Below are 18,661 nucleotides of genomic sequence, written 5' to 3'. Positions count from 1 at the left end.
GCCCGTCTAATGCCCTGTGGCACCCTCTGGCTGGAGGCCTTTGCACCTGTTCCTTCCTCTCGGGAAGCTCCCCTTCCTCATCCCACCCACACTCCGCCCAAGCCAGAGCTCCCTAAGTGGATGCCGTTTCCTCCTGAGGCCTGCCTGCCTTCTCACCAAGCCAAAGCCATTCCATTTATTTATTTTTTATTATTATTTTTATTTATTTATTTATTTTTAATCCTCACCTGAGGATATGTAGAGAGGAAGGAAAGGAGAGAGAGAGAGAGAGAGAAACATTGATATGAGAGAAACGTCGATCGGTTGCCCCTTGTACAGTTCCTGACCAGGGATCCAAACTGAAACCCAGGTATGTGCCCTGTCCAGGGATCAAACTCTCACCCTTCCGGTGCGTGGGATAATGCTCAACCAACTGAGCCACCCGGCCAGGGCACAGCCCTCCTGTTTCAATGTGACCCTGTCTGTCCACAGCCCTCAACAAGTCTGCCCACCTGCACTGTCAGCGAGCTCCTTCTCTACTAGCCAAGAGCACCCAGAGGCGTTTCTGTCTGTCTGTCTTACTCATTCTGTGTCCCCTAGAGCAGAGCCTGTGTCCAGGGCTCAGTGAGCGCTGTGCTGACTCTGAGGTGGGTGGGGACCCTCTGTGGGCAGATTCCACCGTGATCCTCCTGCCGCTGCAGCCCCTCCTATTGGTCAGGATTTTTGCAAAGTGGTGGCCGGGAGCTGGCAGTGGTTTGACAAGCGTAGTAGTGGCTCGACCAGGAGCTGTTCAGCCATGCTGGGGCATTTTCTGTCTCCCTTTAGGCCAGAGCAGTGGGGAGGGTGGGTGGGAGGGAGTATTCTTTTTCTCAAGAAAAAGCCTGGGTGGGTAGGGTGGTGGTGAGGGGTGGGAAATCCCTCAGACAGGGAATTGAGGAGTCAGAGAAGGCTGGGTGGAGGGGGGGGAGAGAGTCCCATCCCCACCTCAGGCTTCATGATGTCAGACTCTGCCCGTGCCTTTCCCAGTCAGGAACAAAGGCCCATTGAGAGTGGGGTGGGACTTGAACGCCTGGGTCCGGGAGAAGAGAGGGGCCTGGTGCCTGGAGTATAGGGGAGGACATCATGACCCTGGGGTGCTCACATGTCATAGCCTTCCGTGTCAGTACCAACCCCCTCGGGCTCAGGTGCCTGTGCAGTTTTGGGGGTACAGCTCCTTTCGGGGTGTGAACTGAAGGCTGTCCCTGGGAGAGGCATGCACAGGGGAGTGAGTCCCACAGACAGCCCTGGCTACTATCTCCGAAATCTGAAAACTCCACTCCAGAGCACAGGCGGCCTCGGCGGGCTGGAGAGCACGTGCTTGCCCATCTCGAGAGGGGCTGCTCTCGTCCAGCTTCCGGCACTGCCAGCTCAGCCAATCCTTCCAGGCGGGGCAGGGCGGTTAGCGTTCTAGGGCTACCATGACAAGGTGCCACAAACTGAGTGGCTCAAAGGCCAGTTTATTACCTCACGGTGCTGGAGAACAGAAGTCGAGGTCAACTGGTGGCATTTGGTTCCTCCGAGGGCTGTGAGGAATAGGCCTATTCCTTTCCTGGGGGCTTTTCCCCTTGGCTTGTAAGTGGCTGTCTCCACGTTGGCCTGGCATTCTCCCTGTGTGAGGGTTTCTGTGTCCAAATTTCCCCTTTTTAAAAGGACACCCTAATGACCTCATTGTCTCTCTAAAGAGCCTTTCTCCAAATAAAGTCACAACCTGAGGTACTGGGATTTAAAACTTCAACCTATAAATCTGGAGGCGGGGGACACAGTTCAACCCATAACATCAGGAGTTCAGATTTTTATGTGTGATACCTTGCTTTTTAGGTATTAGCCCAATTTTATCTAATATATTGTGCAGACCAAGCAAAACTCATTTTAGGGCAGAATCGAGCCCTCAGGCCCACTTGTTCAATCCTCTCGAGTGGGAGCTGGTGCTTGGTCCAACTCAGGCACTTGCTGCCCTCAGCCAGACTTGGCAGCTTCGTACGAGGAGTCCTCAGAATGCAGCCCCCGGGCCAGCTTGGGAGCTGGTTAGAAATGCAAGTTCTAGGCCCCCACCTCTACCTGCTGCGTCTGGAACTCCTGCAATCTGCACTTCACCAGGCCCTCCAGGAGGCTTGGGTGCACACTGAGGTTTGAGTACCTCTGCCTCTCATCTCTAGGACCACCTGGAGAACTTGCTAAAATGAGCCAGGAGTACTCAGTGTCATTCAATGTACTTAGTCATTTCAGGTTTCCCGCCTCCTAGGTATTTACTGAGGGGATCTGGGATCCCCTACCTTCCCATCAATACTGATCCTTTACATCAATGAAGGGTTTGGCAGTTGCCAAAAACCCTTTCACAATCATTCCTGGTAGAGCAGTTCAACAGCCCCATCACCCGAGAACCATAGAGACACGTTGTCCTTCTCTATCTACATGTGGAGGTGGTGTTTCAGAGCCAGGAGAGGACGCCTGTGGGATCCCACAGCCAATGGGAGGCCGGGATCTCCAGCTTGCCTTCCCCTCCCCGCCCCTCAGTCTCAGTCTCAGTTCAGGAAACCCTCTCTCAGAGGATGAGCCTCTCATGGCTTCGAAGGCAGAAGTTTGTGGGTTAGCAGACTTAACCAGCTCCCATTTGGGTTAAGTCCGGCTCACAGAGTGTTGATTTGAAAAAATCAAATTCCTTTGATCAGTTTCCAAAATTTTTAAAAATCAGGAAACTTCACATAAAAGGATTGCCACCTTCTCTTGAAAAGAAGCTGTAGCTGTGTCCCGCCCGCCTTTGAGCATGGCGGGAGCCTTTGACCATCCCTGGGAGCCCTCTTTAGATGGGAACCAGGCCTCCCACTGACCTTCCACAGACAACGGTGAGGTCAGATGGCCAAGGCCCTTTCTCATCACACTACTGCTGATGTTTTCTCATGAGCTAAGAAAATAGTGAATTGCATCTTTGTTTCTATCAAAAGTGGGGAAATCAGATAAGTTGAGAGGAATGCAGTTTTTAAGAATGGGAGGGACCTTAATTTCTTACGGAGGTGAACAATATTCTCCTATGTGTCTCACTTGCAAAGTGTGTTCTTATTGGGAGATCACACCCTAAGATGCTCCTAGGAATCAAATCCACACCTCACTCACTTATGCATCTGTCTGGAAGGCCACTGTTCTCAAACGTTTTGGTTTCAAGAACCATTTCTGCAAAATTATTGAGGACTCTAAAATTTTTCATTTAAGTAGGTTATACATATATAGTTGCTTAACATATTAGAAATTTAAATTGGGAAATTTTTTAAGCACAAGCCAGTCCATTAGCCATCAGAGTGATGATGTCATCATATGTCACGGAGCTTCTGGAAAACCCCATTGTGTACTCAAGTGAGAGTGAGAACGACAGTTAGAGACAAGTGACACCTTAGTCGTGTTCTCCTCTGGAGCCCCAGTGGGAGCCCCAGACCTGACTTTGAGAACCCCTGCTAGGCATTTGAGTTTGTCACCCAATGCAAGACTTTAAGAAAAAGAGTTTGTCTAGTTTTCATTACCCGCTACAGCAACAAAAATTCTAGGTCTTATGGAGTGTGGCTTAAAGGAGAAGGAGAGATAACAAATTTCCTTCACGAAGCTTCCTTGCAACCCCAGTACACAGCAACCCACCGAGTAATGCCCTTACCAGACAGTGGCCAGAACAGGCCTCTGGCTCAGGCCTTTGGCAGGGGAGAAAGGGCAACAGACACTCTGGTTTGGAAAACAAAAGCCAGAACCAGCTATTTTATTCTGAGACCATTCAGCAAGTGTTGGAGGGGGACAGGAATAAATAAGGCAGGGAGGGGAGGGCCAGGAGGCTCTACGTCTTGCAGCAGATCCCACACTTTGATTTATAACAGCAGCCACAACAGAAGATGCAGATGGGGAAGTGGGTGTCTCGCCTCCTCAGCCTCTGGAGCCCAGACTGTGGGTAGAAAGGGAGAGTGAGTGGGTGTGGGCCCAGGGGAGGCTGTGGAGGCTCCAAAGGGAGGTCCAGGTGTTCTCACCGTCAAGCCAGCTGAGGCTCCAGCTGTGTCCTGAGTCTGGAGGTCTGCAACCTGTTCTGTCTGTGAAAGCAGAAGGGGTGTTGCAGATGGCAGGGAGCCCAGCAGAGCTCTCAGATTTGGCCCCACCAACCAATTCCTTACCCAGGGGCTGCATCTGGTGCTCAGATGGGAGCCTTGCTTTCTGGCCTTTTCTCCCCTTCCCACAGACAATCGCCTTCCTACAAACAGCTCTTTCCACAGCCACTGCTCTTCTTAGGGACATCACCCTCCCTGGCCTGGATGCCAGCCCTCACCAGTAACAAGTCTCCCTGCATTCTGCACCTCCAATCCGGGCCCCTTGCAGTATCAGTCGGATTGTGGCTTTGCCCATTAGAAAAGCCTGCAGGGCTTGAAGATCCTGCACTTGGAGGAAACTCAGTTTGCCTGGCTGCCCATAAGACTTGGTGTGTCCATCCCTCAACCTCATCTCCAAGCACCATCACCTCCACTTCCTAAAGCCTCTGATCACCAAGTACACATGCTTGTTCTCCCCTCTTTTAACATCCAAGTCATAGGTCAAGTAACATTTTCTCACAAAACACTCCTGCTTGACTGCCGGCTCTTGATTCCACCTGAAGTACCCCCACCACGGACACCGTTACAATCTCTTATGTTATTTGTGAATAGCATTTACTAAACACCATGACCTTATGTTTTGTTTTTTGACTGATTCCCTGAACAGATTGCAAACACCATGATAAGAAGAATCTCCCATCTACACAGAGTAGATGCTCAATGGGTAACTGTGGAATTAGTTCAGGGCCCCAGTCCCTACCACCAGTCCCTATTTCTGTTCTTTAAGCAGCTATCCATCCCCTTTGCCTGCCTTGCACTCTGCCCAGTCCTGTGGGTCTCCAGCTGCCCTCAGCAGAACCCTCCCAGGCCTAGCTCCCTGCTGGGCCCAAGCCCTGTGGGCTCTCCTCACCTGGTGGAGAACGGAGGCACTGGCGAGGCTGGCCAGGAGGAGGAGCAGGAGACAGGCAGCCTGGATCCTTGTGTTCAGTGCCATTGTGCTGTGTCTAGCTGTCCTGCTTGTAGGTCTAGGACCGCTCTGGTGTCGGAGCTGTTACAGTTGCTTTTATGGGGCCCGCTGGGGGAGGCGGGGGTGCTAAGCCCCCTCCCCTTTGTCCTAACTCATTTCCCAGAAGGTAGTGGCGCCGAAAAGGCGGGAGATAAGCGGGAACAGAGTGACAGGGCACAGGGTTGTGTCACCCTCAGCCAGCAGAGGTGTGTCCAGGGGGTGGGGCAGATGGGGCCACAGACAACACCACTAGCCAGCCCCCTGGGAAATACTTTCTCTAACACCACATCACCTTGTTGACCTCAGAAAAAATTCCCTCTTTTGCCCCAGAGGTTGAACAGGTCGATGAGCAGGAGCAAGGTGTCCTTGCTCCCCACCCTTCCCTGACGTCCTCATTCACACGGGGAGTGGCTGTCTCTTACCAGGCCCCTCGGGGGTGCCTGGCACAAATCCCACAGCTTCTGTTCTGTTCTGTAGGGAACACTGCAACCGTCAGATGCAGGAGTTTGAGTTGGTACAGCATGTGTGTGATCTTTTGTAAGTGTTAGAACCTTAAGACGTGGCTCTGGTATCTGGAAAATGTTCCTGTGGACTTGACCATGAAAGATAGCAGTAGTGGTAGTGTTTGCACCTTACACGCCATAGCAGACGTACTGACTCACTCTTGTGTTAGCCCAGCCAGTACTACCTGTCCTCAAAGCAGCATCTGCCTACCCCATTCCAGACTTCGCGCTGCATTCAGAGTCCCTAGCTCCCTCCTTGGCCCATCCTCCAGGACCTGGCTTCCCAGACACTGCTATCCTCTTAGGAGCCCACCACACGCACCCTTGCTTTCCTCACTTGACAGGAGAGGAACTGAAGGAAAAGACTGGGGCGCTGCCCGAGCCAGAGGCACAGCTGGCATCCTGGATAAGGCAGCCTAACTCTGACCATCAGGCTTTCCCGCCTCCCCAAAACAGGCGGGCACAGTGGGGTGTACTAGACCCGGCTCACGCTGGCTCACTGGAGCTACTGTGCACCTCTCATCCCACCTCCACATTGTGTTGGTACCGTGACCCCAGCAGTGGGGTATGCACACCACAAACGAGGTGCTTTTGGGAGGGCTGGTCCCCTAGAACACCACCGGATTGGGAGATGAACCAAGGCTGCCTGACCGTCCTAGCCGTTCCCTGCACCACGGGTAGTAGGTGCACATAGCCCAGAGGACCCACAGACTTGATTCCAGAGGTGGGGCTTTGGCCATTTTGCAGGACTCCTTCTGAGATCATCCAGTGTCAACCCTGTCGTTAGAGCCTGAAGATGCTGTTGCCAAGGAATGAAAGTTTCTCCCCTGCCACGAACGGCAGTCAAGCTCACTCAAAAGCACAAGGGGGCACCCCCAGGAAGGAAAGGCAGCCCCCTGCCATCTACCTCCTATTCACTCTATGTTACCCCCTTCCTGCCGCACACACCCGGGCTCTCAGAGATGGCCTCATACAGAGGAATGACCAGGAAAAGGAGACAGGGCTCTCAGAGGGATAAAACCAGTTGGGAACATTTTGGGTACCACAGGATGAACGCAGCCAGGCGATGACGGGCAGGCCCAGACCCTGGCAGCGGATGGAGCTGCACGCTCAACTGCTGGGAGACACAGCAGCAGCCCCCAGCACGGCCTGGGGTCACTGCATCTCCACCCAGGCCAGGTTTCATCATCAGCCAGGGGCAGGGGTCACAGCACAGGCGCCAGAGCCACAGTGCAAGGCGACAGGCTGACGGGCCAAGCCTGGCTTCTTGGCCATCTGCCTTCCTTGGGGGTGGGGGGCTCAAGGCCAGGCCCCACCATTGGCTGGTGCAGAGGGAAGGGCTTCAGCCCAGAAGGGCAGGGCCAGGAGTCAGTCCTGTTTTTAGAAACTGGTGACACAGGAGACCCCAGCCTCTCCAAAAACATGGGTCCTTGACCCAACCTCTCCCCGCCCCCACACCACCTGGGGCCTCAGAGAATATTCTTTGCCCAACTCCTCCATCCATCCATCCGCCAAACTGGAGACCACGCAGTACAGGGTGGCAGGGACTGACACAGAGCCACCAACATAACGGTAGAAGCCCTGCCCTCACAGAGCTCTGCAGATACTCCACGCCCCTCCCCACACCTGAGATGAACAGATACACAAACAGACAAGGCGGGGCCACATGGGGCCAGTTTATTGCAGTTAAATACCTCTCTCTCTATTTTTTTGTCCATTTCTCCATAAAGAAAATTAAAACACACACACACACACACGCCCAAAGGGAAGCAGGAATCCAGAAACAAGAGGTGGGGTGGGACATGGCCTCCCTGCTTAGGTCCAGGTCCCAGGGATGGCCCCCCCAGGGCTCCCCCTCCTTCCCATAAGCACCGTATCAGCACCTCTAGAGACCAAGGAGGCAGTGGGGTATGGCAGAGCCTCTGTCCTCCTCCCTTTTGCCTCCAGGTGAGGCCACTGGAAGTGCTGGGGCTTCGTGGGGCCCAGGAGAAGGGACACAGATGGGGGAGGGAGGCTATCACTTCCACATTGAGGAGAGTGGTGGGTGCTTATCCACAGAAATGCATTACTTCTCCCCATTTTTTTGTTAAAAATCTACTATAAAAAAACGCAGCTGGGGGAGGGGCATCTGTCCCTCTCTGTGCTAAGGGCTGGGGAAGGGGGCAGCAGAGGCCCAGAGGTGGCCCTGCTACATGATGGGGTGGGTGTCACTGCCGGTTGCTCTCGCCCACCATCTCCAAGTTGTGCTGCTGCAGCTGGGCGCGAAGCACAGCGTTCTCATTCTTCAGCTCCTCAATCTGGCAGGTATGACAGGGGACAAGGAGCCAGAGATAGCCCCCTGTGCCTTGGGGTCCAGGGTTCTCCACCCAGCTCCCACCCAGCCCTGGCACTCACCTGTTGCCTCAAGAGCTCATTGTCCATTTGCAGCCTCTCAGCCTCCTTGAAGGTCTCCTGCATGCGCTGATTGGTCTGGCGTAGCTCCCGGATGTAGTCGCAGGCCTTCGACAGGATCCCTCCTTTACTCTGGGGGTAGGGTGAGGTGGGCAAGAGCATTAAAGTAAAGCTGCCTGCTGGCCTCTGCCCACGGGCTCAGCCCAGGACAACTACTGTGTCCAGTGGTCAGGCAGACTTTCTGGGGTGGGGTTGGGGGGGGGGGCAGACGGCACTCACCGCTCCCGTCTTGCTATTGTCTNGGGGGTGGGGGGGGGGGGGGGGGGGGGGGGCAGACGGCACTCACCGCTCCCGTCTTGCTATTGTCTGCGTTACAATCTGGAATGATTTTTGAAAGCTGGACGATCCAGTTGTTGATCTTGTCCCTCCGCCTCCGCTCCACTACAGGAATAACAGCAGGAATGACAGCTAAGTTTACACCTGTGCACCGAGGTGATGCGCCAGCACAGGCAGGTGCCAGCAGAACCCAGGGTGCCGAGGCAGAGTACCCTGGGCAAGGTCACGCTGCTAGCAAATACAGGGTCAAGAGCTGAACACGGGTGGCAGCTTGCACGCCTGCGTTGCACTGCTTCTCAAGAGAACAAAGGCAGGCTCACTCTTCAGCACCGTACTTTGCCATATACACTGAGCTCCTGTGTATAATGCACAGCCACGCTTTTGGCCCAAACTCTCAGGAAAAAAAAACTTTTTAAATCAATTATTTATTTATTTGTATTTAGAAACAAAACCAATTGTTGTATTCTAGGGTATTATTTTTGCATACAGATATCATTTTGCTTTCTAGAGTTACACTTTTAATGCATAAGCACAAATAACAGAATTAAAGACATTTATTAGATATGTAGTTAGTACTACCCATGTATAATGCACACCCTTATTTTTCCCTCAAAAATTTGGGCAATGAAATGCACATTATACATAGCAAATACTGTACTTTTAAAGGAGAATCAACCATGGGAGACTGTGGGTTCATTTTGTTTGCTTACTGTTAAAAATTTGAGCTAACATTTAACAATTAGGAAACTTCACATAATAATTAACATCTTTGAGAGAAGGAGCTGTGGCATGTATTCTTGAGAGGCAATAGGCAGAGTCCGTTCACACGGAACCAAACGCCCTCTCTGGTCCCCATAATCCCTGTGTTTGATTCCCCAGGTCTCTCCAAAGCTCCGGGCCCCATGATTCTTTCTCTTCATCTTTAAAATCAGTCTCACCATGTCTCATCCTTGTTTAAAATCCTTCTCCAGAGAGCTGGCAGCAAGTCGCAGATACCCAGAATGGCACTTATGGCTCACAGGGGCCTGGGCCATCAGGGTACAGGGTCACCTAGGAACTACACGAACACTATCTTGAAGGCCAGGGATGGCAAACCAATAGAAGATTTCACTTTTAAAAAGTCCAGATTTGAGATTTCCATAAAATGCCATAACCTCTCTCTGCCAGGAGAGTTCAGCAGCAGCCGCCCCCTTCAGGTAGGGCATGTCTTCCCTCTGGCTTCTCACCTGGCCAACACATCCTGAGCTTCCGACAACTGCCTGGGGTCTGCCCTCACTGAAGCCTGAGACCCCTAATCTGGGGCCTACAGAAGCAAACCTGTCCAACCCCAGCCCTAGGCACTGGTGGGGACCCCAAACAAAGCCTAGTTATTCCCCCAATTCTCATCCACAACTCTCAGTCCCCTGCCAAGACGGCCCATGGATAAATGCAGGCATGTCTGTGGAGAAGAGACTGGTAGGATTTAGAAAGAAGGGTGAGAAGGACTGGTAGGACTACAGGTAGGATTTAGAAAGAAGGGTGAGAAGGTATCTGCTCAGGGTTGGTTAGTGCTGATGAAAGATTGGGGAGGGGCTAGGGTGAGAAAGGAGGGATGGGCCAATGCCCCTCAACCCTCACCTCCCGAGGCCAGTACGCCCCTGACCCTGGTGTGCCCTCAAAGAACACATCTGGCCACTAACAGACAAATCCCACTGTCTTCTCTCAGCACTTAGTTTTGTCCACCATTGCTGACCAGTCCTTCCCACCTCCAAGTGATGTCCCACTCTTGCCTGGGTGACAACACCCTTTTATGGGGAGGACTCTCCCCCTTCCTGGCTCTTCTTCCTCCCTTGCTCTCCTTTTTCCTCAGAAACCTCCCCAATATCATGACAAGAACAGTGCCCAGTAGAGACCTTCGTTGGGCCCCACTGCTGTCAGGGTGACAGCTTTCCCTTCAAGGACAGCCATGTCTGCCTGTCTCTGGCAATTCTGTGGCCAAACGCTACAGCACAGCCAACAGTGCAGCCGGCCCAGCAGCACACACTCCACTCTGGAGGTTCCGGCCAAGGAACTCAGTAGCACACGGCGTCTTGGTTTCTCTCCCACCCTCATGCAGTCCAGCATCCGCGAGCCTGGGCACCCAGGCTGCAGCTGTAGCTCCCATGGACTCCTTATTTCAAGCCACTAGGGGGCAGGCACAGGGGTGCAGCGCATCTCCAGTTTGCACTTCTTAAAAACGTACTGCCTGCCCTATTGTGGGCACGGCATTCTGAGAGGCTGGAGTCCAGGGAAAACTCAATCTCTGTCCTGCTGGCACTCGCTGCGAAGTACGGGCGAACAGGTGACAGTGATGCCAACACTAAAGGAAATGTGTCATAACTGGAGGTCGTGCCAAGTGCTTGGGAACTCCAGGGCAGAAGAATGATTTCCACATGGGGTGGGGTGGGGCGCAGCTTCAAAGACTGAGAGAGAATACATCTGGGCTAGTTTCTGAGGGAAGCGGCATCAGGCGGACAGGTGTCAAGATCCCAGAAGCAGTAACATGGAAATATTGCAGGGAGGTAGGGGGCATGGAACAAGGTGGTAGGGAAATGTAAAACCAGGTTGTGAAGGCTTTGAGTGCCCTGCTAATTGGTCTGGACCTCATCTCTTACCCTAGGGGCCCAGGCTCTTGAGTCTGGGACCTTTCATTAAGGAGGTGGTGATGTGGTCAGACCTGTAGCTTGGGAAGACCACTCTGGCACATCTGAAACGGCGGAAACCCACTAAGAAGACCAACGCCATGTGCATTCCACAGAAGTGCTTCAGTTATACCTATATAATATTTAAAACTCAGTTTACAAGTGAATCTTCCAGGACTGAAGGGAGAAATGAACAAATATCCACATGTCCTTGGAGATGTCAACGCTCTTCTCAGAAGCTGGCAGAACAAGTGGACCAAACATCCAGGACAGGAACCTGAACACTGTCAAGCACCTTCATTGAGCCGATTCCGAGGGGCCCTGGGATGGCACTGGACACCGCTTCTTTCAAGTGCACACGGACACTTTCAATCAGATAAACCGTATCCGAGGCCATATAATAAGCCATAATAAATTTCAGAGGACTAAAATTATACAGAGTATAATAAAATTAAATAAAAAACCAAGCCATGGCTGGCACGGCTCAGTGGACTGGGTGCTGGCCTGAGAACCAAAGAGTCGCCAGTTCGAGTCCCAGTCAGGGCATGTGCCTGGGTTGTGGGCCAGGTTCCCAGTAGGGGGTGCACAAGAGGCAACCACACATTGTTGATGTTTCTCTCCCTCTTTCTCCTTTCCCTTTCCCCCTCTAAAAATACATAAAGAAAGTCTTTTTTAAAATCAATAACAAAAAGACATCTAAAAACCCCAAAGTATCTGGACATTAAGCAACACACTTCTAAGTAACCCAGGAGTCAAAGAAGAAATTACAAAGAAAACTGGAAAGTATTTTGAATTGAATGAAAACACAACATATCCAAATGGGGTGTAGCTAAAGTAAGTATCAGAGTGAAATTTGTAACTAGGAAGGTTTGTATTAGGAAAAAAGAAAAGTTTAATCTTTAAAAAGTAGGGGACCCCTCCCCCAGCAAATTAAGCCCAAAGTCAGTAAAAGGAATGAATTCGTGACATTAAGAGTGAACACTAAGAGAAAAAAAAAAAGAAAAAGCAATCTCATCCAGCACTTAAAAATCAGATTCCACATAAAGATGTGAATTACTGGCTACTCAAGAGGTTCTCCCAACAGTGGACCCAAATGCTGTAATGGCAGCAATGGGCTGGGGCTGCAAAGGTCACCCTTCAGGCAGGAAGGACACACAGGCCCCAGTTCACTGAGGGGCCTGGAGATGGGTTCCCACAGCACAAGAAGTGATGGGAAAGATGCAAGAAAGAGAAGCTGATTTAGAGTCCACTTCAACACAGAACCTCAGGTTTGGGGATGTGAGGGAAGAAGGGGGCAGAGCTGAAGGTGGCCAGGCTTTAGGTTATGGCTTAGACAGTTGTGCCAGGGGTGTCTCTTGTTCCACTGGAACAAGAAACGTTGCATGGGAGCCTTTGGGGAGAGGAGATGGCAGGTTCTGTTTTGGTCACGTTGAGTTTTAGGTGTCTCAAGGACATCCAGAAATGGAAGTTGTAAATGAGTAGCTCAAAATGAGTCTGGAGTTCAAGAAAGCCCCAGAGGGAAACCAAGGAGCGGGTATCACCTTCCTGAAGTCACAGGGGAGAAATCCAGCAGAACCTCCTCCTAGAGAAAGAATGAACCCCTAACAACTGAGGATGCGGCTTTGGGGATAATGACAATCCTTGGGCCTAACATTTCACTCTCCTGAGGCTGACCTGAGAGGGGACCAGACCTTAAAAAACACCAAGTTGCCCTGGCTGGTGTAGCTCAGTGGACTGAGCACGGGACTGTGAACCAGACGATTGCGGTTTGATTCCCAGTCAGGGCACATGCCTGGGTTGCAGGCCAGTTCCCAGCAGGGGACACACAAGAGGCAACCATGCATTGATATTTCTCTCTCTCTTTCCCTTCCTCTCTAAAAATAAATGAATAAAATCTTAAAAACACAACAACAACAACAAAACCCACCAAGAGCCAAAGCAGTTTCCCAGACTTGGCCAATGGAAGAAATCACTTGGGGGAAATTGTCAAAACGCAGACTCCAGGGCTTCTCTCTGATCTACTCATTGAGAAGCTGTGAGGACAGCCCTGGAGACCTAGATTATTAATGAGCTTCCTGGAGTGTTTTGGAAGCCCTGGGAGAGGGAAAGAAAGGTAGAGTGTAGAAGATTCAGAGCAGGTGGGGAAAAGAGATCACTACCAAAAGGAGGGGAACAGGCAGGATCAGATGCTCAGAGCACATATAGCAAAGGAAGCCAGTAGGTTTGGCAACAAGGTCATCATGAATGACCTTAAATGGACCCATTTCGGTAGAGGAAAGAGCCAGTCTGCCAAGGGTACAGGATGGGTAGAAGGTGGCATAAATACTCTGTAGGTTAGGCGAGGCAAGACTATGAAAATGACTGCTTTTTGTAGGAAAAAGGTTCCAGACTGTTTCCAGCTGGATTAATCCAATGAGAGGCGGAGTGAGAGAGTGAGGCAGACAGAGACTGGACTGCATCCCAAACGTGGTTTGCTGCAGTCTCACTGTGGGGTACACGACACTGCCAGGGAGACCAACATGTCTCGGCTTGCTGTATCTTCGCTATGAGCCTCTGCAGGAGTGGGGTTAACATCGCCTTCCAGATGACCAAATAGGCACAGAAATTAAAAGCCTGTCTGAAAGCTGGGATCAAAAAACTATGGTACATTTACATGATGGAATACTATGCACCAGAAAGAAGGAATTCCTACCCTTTGCGACAGCTGGGATGTATCTGGAGAGCATTATGCTAAGTGAAATAAGGCAGGTGGTGAATGACAAACACCATATGATCTCACCTACAAGTGGAACCTAACCAACAAAAAAAGCAAGCAAAATATAACCAGAGACATTGAAATTAAGAACACACTGACAATGACCAGAGGGGAGGCGGGAGGGGATAATGGGGTTTCAGGAGGAAGAGTTTTCAGGAACAACTATAAAGGACACTTGGACAAAACCAAATAGGAGGATCGAGGGTGGGGAGTGGGGGGGGAATGGCTGGGGTGGGGGGAAGTGGTGGGGGGAAAATGGAGACCACTGAGTTTGAACAGTAAGAAAACAAACATGTATAAAATGAACCAGTCTGAGGCCACATGACGTAAGAAGCAGAGACAGAACTACTGGGTACCTCACAGGAGGCCCCTCAAACAGGCCACACCCAAAAGCCAAGCTCAGACTCATTCCCTCCCTTACAAACCAACCCGACCCCATCATGAAAACCTGATTCTTCAACCTTGGAACTTCTCTCCATGGCCCCCTCCCTCCATGCCCTGTCCTGTCTCTGACAAGATGTCTGCAGTCACCTCCTAATTTTTCTAGTCTCTGGTAACCCTTACTATCTAGTGCCATACACAAACCTCTCCACTGGTTCCACCTGCAATAGAAATCCAAGAGCAGGAACACTGGAAGACCCCATACAAGGCCCCACGTGACCTGGCCTTGACCAATCCTCCTGCAACCCTGCCAACTTCCTCTTTCCTTTCCTGAATTCTGCTGTTCTTTAAACACGCCGAGTCTATTCTGGCCCAGGCCTGGGTGTTCACACTTGCTCATCCCCTCTACCTGGGACTCTCCCCCAGTACTTGGCTGGCCCATTCCTTAAGATCCATTCAGGCCTTTGCTCAAATGTCACCTCTCGAGGCCTACACCGCCACCATTACCCTCCATCTCCTTGCCCAGCTTTATCTTCCTTCATGCTATCTGATATATTATAGCTTTGTGTAATTTGTTTTTCCCACCCCAATAAGCACTACAAGAGCCAAGACCTCATCTGTCTGATTACCCACTGTATCTAAGCACTTGAAACAGGGGCTGGCACACAGTACATAAGTGCTGAATGAACACTTCAATTTAGTGAGCTGCTTGGCTCACAGCTGCACAAGCCCATCCCCAGTCAAGTACCTGTAGGATTCTGGGGCCTCACCCTGACATGGTGGGGGCCTTCCTTGACTCTCCTGGCTTCTCTCCCAAGGACTCCACATGGAACCTCTGCAACAACCCAACCAGCACCCTCCCAAGAAACTTGACTAGTCTCTGCCTTCCCTCTTCCAGGCTGTACTTCCCTCTGACTAACAGGCCCTCCCAAACACCACCTCCCTGGGGAAATATCATCTGATGCCCCAGTGTTCAGTCAGACAATAGCCTGAACTCCTAAGCCTCCCTGACACTCCACACCAAGCCCCATACCTAGCCCAAAGCACATGTTGCTCAGCTTGGAATCCACCTTCAGAAATTATTTTCTGAAGGACGGTTGTTTGGTGTAAGTATTCCCCTTAACCTGAATGCTGCCATGTCCACCACAATGGCTACTGATTGGGGGTAGGGGTTAGGGTGGGAAACTAGGGGAGAGCAAAGAGGGCCAAAATAACCTCAGAGTAGATTTGGTACTTATAGGAAGGAAAGGCAGGATGCTCCAATGTTGGCTAGCCAGAGATACAGCTTCCTGCATTTCAGCTTCAGATGCGCTCCCTACCAGACCAGAGTTAACCTGGAAGCCAGGCGGGCAGGGAAATGGCACACAACAACCAACAATGTTTGAAAGGTAGGTCCAGGAAAGCCAGATCAATCCAACTTTTCAAAAGGAACAGGAAATCCTTATGTGAATGTGACATCTGCCATTTCAGATGCTGGCCATTAATTCAAAATCAGTAGCCAGGATAAAACACATTCCAGTCCATGACTCCTGCCTGTACATTTCAGACAATGAACTTCCCCCACTTGTTTCTACTTTTCTGGCATTCAACAAACACCTCTCTTGCACTCGTAGTGTGCCCAGAGACCTCTGAGTCCACACACCAGGCTTGGCTGTGCCTGTGGAGCCGAGGCCTGGGCTGGCCCCAGGGCTCCACCCTGATCTTACCTTCATTGTGCTGAGCTCGCCTTCTCTCATCGCGTGGTGTTCTAGTTCCATCAATTTTTCTACAAGAAGAAAAAATGGGCACATGTCATCTCAGGCCGCATTTGTCTAAGCATTTATTAAGGAGTTAAACCTGAAAATGACCTTTCTAAGACATGTCCCCATGTCGAAAGAGGAAATGATACTTCATACTAAAGAAACAGCAACAGACCGAAAAATAAACTAAGTGCCTGCTGTGTGTGCTCAACTGACTGGCTTGTATCCCACAAAACCTTCCCTTTCTTCAGCCCCGCACTAGGCCCTCCCAGTGTCCCCTGCTCCTGGTCCCAGGTCTCCTGAACATACGGGGAGTAAGGGTGTGTCCGGGGTGCAATTGTCCTTTGTGTTCCTGTCTGAAGCACGTCCTGGGGTGTCATCATGACATAGAACTGGCCTGTAGGAAAATCAGGAGTTAGTGCTAGAGTCAAGGGAAGAGTCAGAAGTAGCCAGGGGCTCCCTCCCTGCTAGACCTGTTGCCTCCCCTGCCTTCCACCTCGGCCCCCTTCCTCCTTTTACCTCCAGCCTGCAAGCTCTGGTCTGTGGTCTGTACTGACACAGCCGTGGTATCTCCCACACTGGACGCTGGGAAATAGGCAAATCGTGCCTCCCCACTAACAGCCTCAGCTGCTGGGCTGCCGCCATTGCTGAAGGGATTTTGGATTACAGCCTGGGGAGTAGGAGGACACAGAGGCCACCCTTAGCCATCCTGTTCCCCAACCCATCCCCTTGTCCTGTTTGACAGAAACTGCATTCGCTGTGGAGGATGAGCAGCCCCTCTATATGTGCCACTCTGCCCATGTCTCAGATCACACTGGGTCTTAGACACTCAACAATCATTTAGTAAACACAATTAATTTTTATTTTTCAGAGACTTTTCTACCACCATCATTTCTAATTTAGAAATGAGAAGACAAAAAAAGTTCCAAAAATCTTGCCCAAGGTTTCACTGCGCAGAGCAAGAATTTAACTCACACAGTCAGACAGCCCGAAAGCAGTATCTATGTCGTACATGCCCCACCCACTGGGGCTTCCCAAGATCATAGTCAGTGTTCCTGACCACCTACCAGTGGGAAGGGTGCTGCGGGACCTGGGGGCACAGAGGCAGCAGCGGGACCGGGGCGTTGGGCTGCCCCATCCACACCCACCTGGGTCACAGCCTGCTGCCCCCCCGCAAAGGCAGCCGTAGACACGACGCTGACGGCACCTGTTGTGTCGCCCTGGCCATCCAGCTGACCATCAGTCACCTGGACTACGCGGTATGTCACCTGCAGGGGGCGGCAGAGCAGCGAGACCAGCGCTAGAACCCAGGCAGGGCACAGGTCCGAATCCCTCTCGATCCTCCAGTTCGACCCTCTGCTCTCCCCTCCACTTGCCACCCCACCCCCACACAGGAGCTCACTGCCCTGTCTCACCTGTCCTCCATTATTCTCTGTGCGGAACTGGTACTGAATGTTGTGATCGCCGAACGCCGCCTGCTGGACGCTGGCGATGGCCACCGCCGTCTGCTCCTCCGCCCCAGGGCCGTCCCCGCCTACGGTCGAAGGAGGGTAGGGGGATGGTTAGCAGTCCAGTGGGCCCGGGCTCCCCCAGGGGCCCTTCCCGGGCGCAGGCCTCAGCCCGGTGGGCCCCGCGAGCACTCACCCTCCTGCAGCTCAACGCCCTCCTCGGCCTCGGGTCCCTTGTCGTGACTGCGGGGAAGGCGGGAAGAGGTCAAGGACGCCTGCACCCCCGCCCCTTTGCTCAGGTGCAGGTCCCCGACCCTGCCCAGCCCTTTCTAGGGCTGAGGTACCGCTAGGACCTGGGACCGGGAGCATTAACACGTTCCCCCCTCCCTCGCGGCCTCCATTTTGAGCTGGGCCTGGCGGTCGCTCGGGATCATGGCGGCCCGGCCGCCCGGCCGAAGGGCCGGAGTCAGGGTGCGCGGGGGCACGGACCAGCCAGGTGCCCTTACCTGGCGGCGGCAGCAGCGGTGGCCGAGGCAGCAGGATCCAGACCCGGGTCCAGCATGTCCATGGGGGGGGTGGGGGCGGGGGGGGGGCGCGAGGCCCGGGGGGAGGGGTGGGGTGGGGTGGGGAGGGGAGGGAGGGGAGGGGAGGGGGCGGGCGGGCGGCCGGGGGGGCCCCGAGCCCGGCGCTCACGCCGCGCGGCAGGAGGGGACGGAGGAGACACGGGAGCCGCTCGCGCTGATCACGGGGACAAACAGTGGGGTCATGTGAGAAGGAGATGCCGCCGCCGCCGCCGCCGCTTTTCCTGCAGCCGCTGCCGCCTCCGCCCGCCCTCCTGCCGGCTCGCAGCGGCTGTAGGCTCCGGGACGCAGCGCGGTCGCCCCCCGCCCGCTGCACGCGGCCCTCGGGCCTTCTTTCCCAAGCCGCCGCCGCCGCGACTTTTTTTTTTTTTAACCCGGCCCGCCCTGGACCGCCGTCGCCTCTCCCTTGGATCTGCGGCTCGAGCGTCAGCCGCCCGGCCTGGCCCAGACCGGTGGCGAATCGCTGCTGCAGCGGCCGCCGCTTTCTATTTTTTCCTTTTTTTTCTTCCTTTACTTGTGCTGTGCGCGCGCGCGCGGCGGCGGCGGCGGCAGCGGCAGCGCGAGCCCCGGGCCGACGCGCGCGAGGCGGGGGAGGGTAACCCCCGGGGGACGCGCACGCTATTTGTCTCGGATGGCGGGCGGGCTCGCGCCGGCCTGGGTGTCTGTGGGGCACGGGGTCGCTGCCACTCCCCGGGGCCACCCGGGTGGAATGCGGCCCTGGATGGAACGCTGGGGACCGAGTCAGACTGTGGGGTTCGGGGACTATAGTCAGGAGCTGGGGGAAAAGT

General features: G+C 53.1%; 2 protein-coding genes across 2 annotated transcripts; both read right to left on the bottom strand.

Annotated features, from left to right (window-relative positions):
• Window positions 1-3,727: 3,727 nt before the first annotated feature.
• Window positions 3,728-5,203, bottom strand: HAMP (hepcidin antimicrobial peptide). The gene is made up of 3 exons (XM_037039583.1): window positions 4,984-5,203; window positions 4,020-4,079; window positions 3,728-3,937 (listed from the first exon to the last, which is right to left on the bottom strand). Exons 1-3 carry the CDS (start codon window positions 5,065-5,067, stop codon window positions 3,833-3,835), a joined length of 249 nt encoding a protein of 82 aa, XP_036895478.1. The 5' UTR covers window positions 5,068-5,203; the 3' UTR covers window positions 3,728-3,832.
• A 2,029-nt stretch (window positions 5,204-7,232) lies between these two features.
• On the bottom strand, window positions 7,233-17,910 carry USF2 (upstream transcription factor 2, c-fos interacting). Its single transcript, XM_037039582.1, has 10 exons — window positions 17,799-17,910; window positions 17,489-17,535; window positions 17,260-17,378; window positions 16,912-17,112; window positions 16,364-16,514; window positions 16,154-16,241; window positions 15,812-15,870; window positions 8,320-8,414; window positions 7,977-8,105; window positions 7,233-7,879 (listed from the first exon to the last, which is right to left on the bottom strand). The coding sequence occupies exons 1-10, from the start codon at window positions 17,858-17,860 to the stop codon at window positions 7,790-7,792; spliced, it is 1,041 nt and encodes a 346-aa protein (XP_036895477.1). The 5' UTR covers window positions 17,861-17,910; the 3' UTR covers window positions 7,233-7,789.
• Between the last annotated feature and the right edge of the window lie 751 nt (window positions 17,911-18,661).

Source organism: Sturnira hondurensis, unplaced genomic scaffold, assembly GCF_014824575.4.
Source record: "Sturnira hondurensis isolate 20B ecotype Veracruz unplaced genomic scaffold, ASM1482457v3 Scaffold0025395, whole genome shotgun sequence".
Lineage (NCBI taxonomy): Eukaryota > Metazoa > Chordata > Mammalia > Chiroptera > Phyllostomidae > Sturnira > Sturnira hondurensis.
Note: the sequence above shows the minus strand (reverse complement) of the source record. Positions and strands in the feature narration are given on the sequence as shown.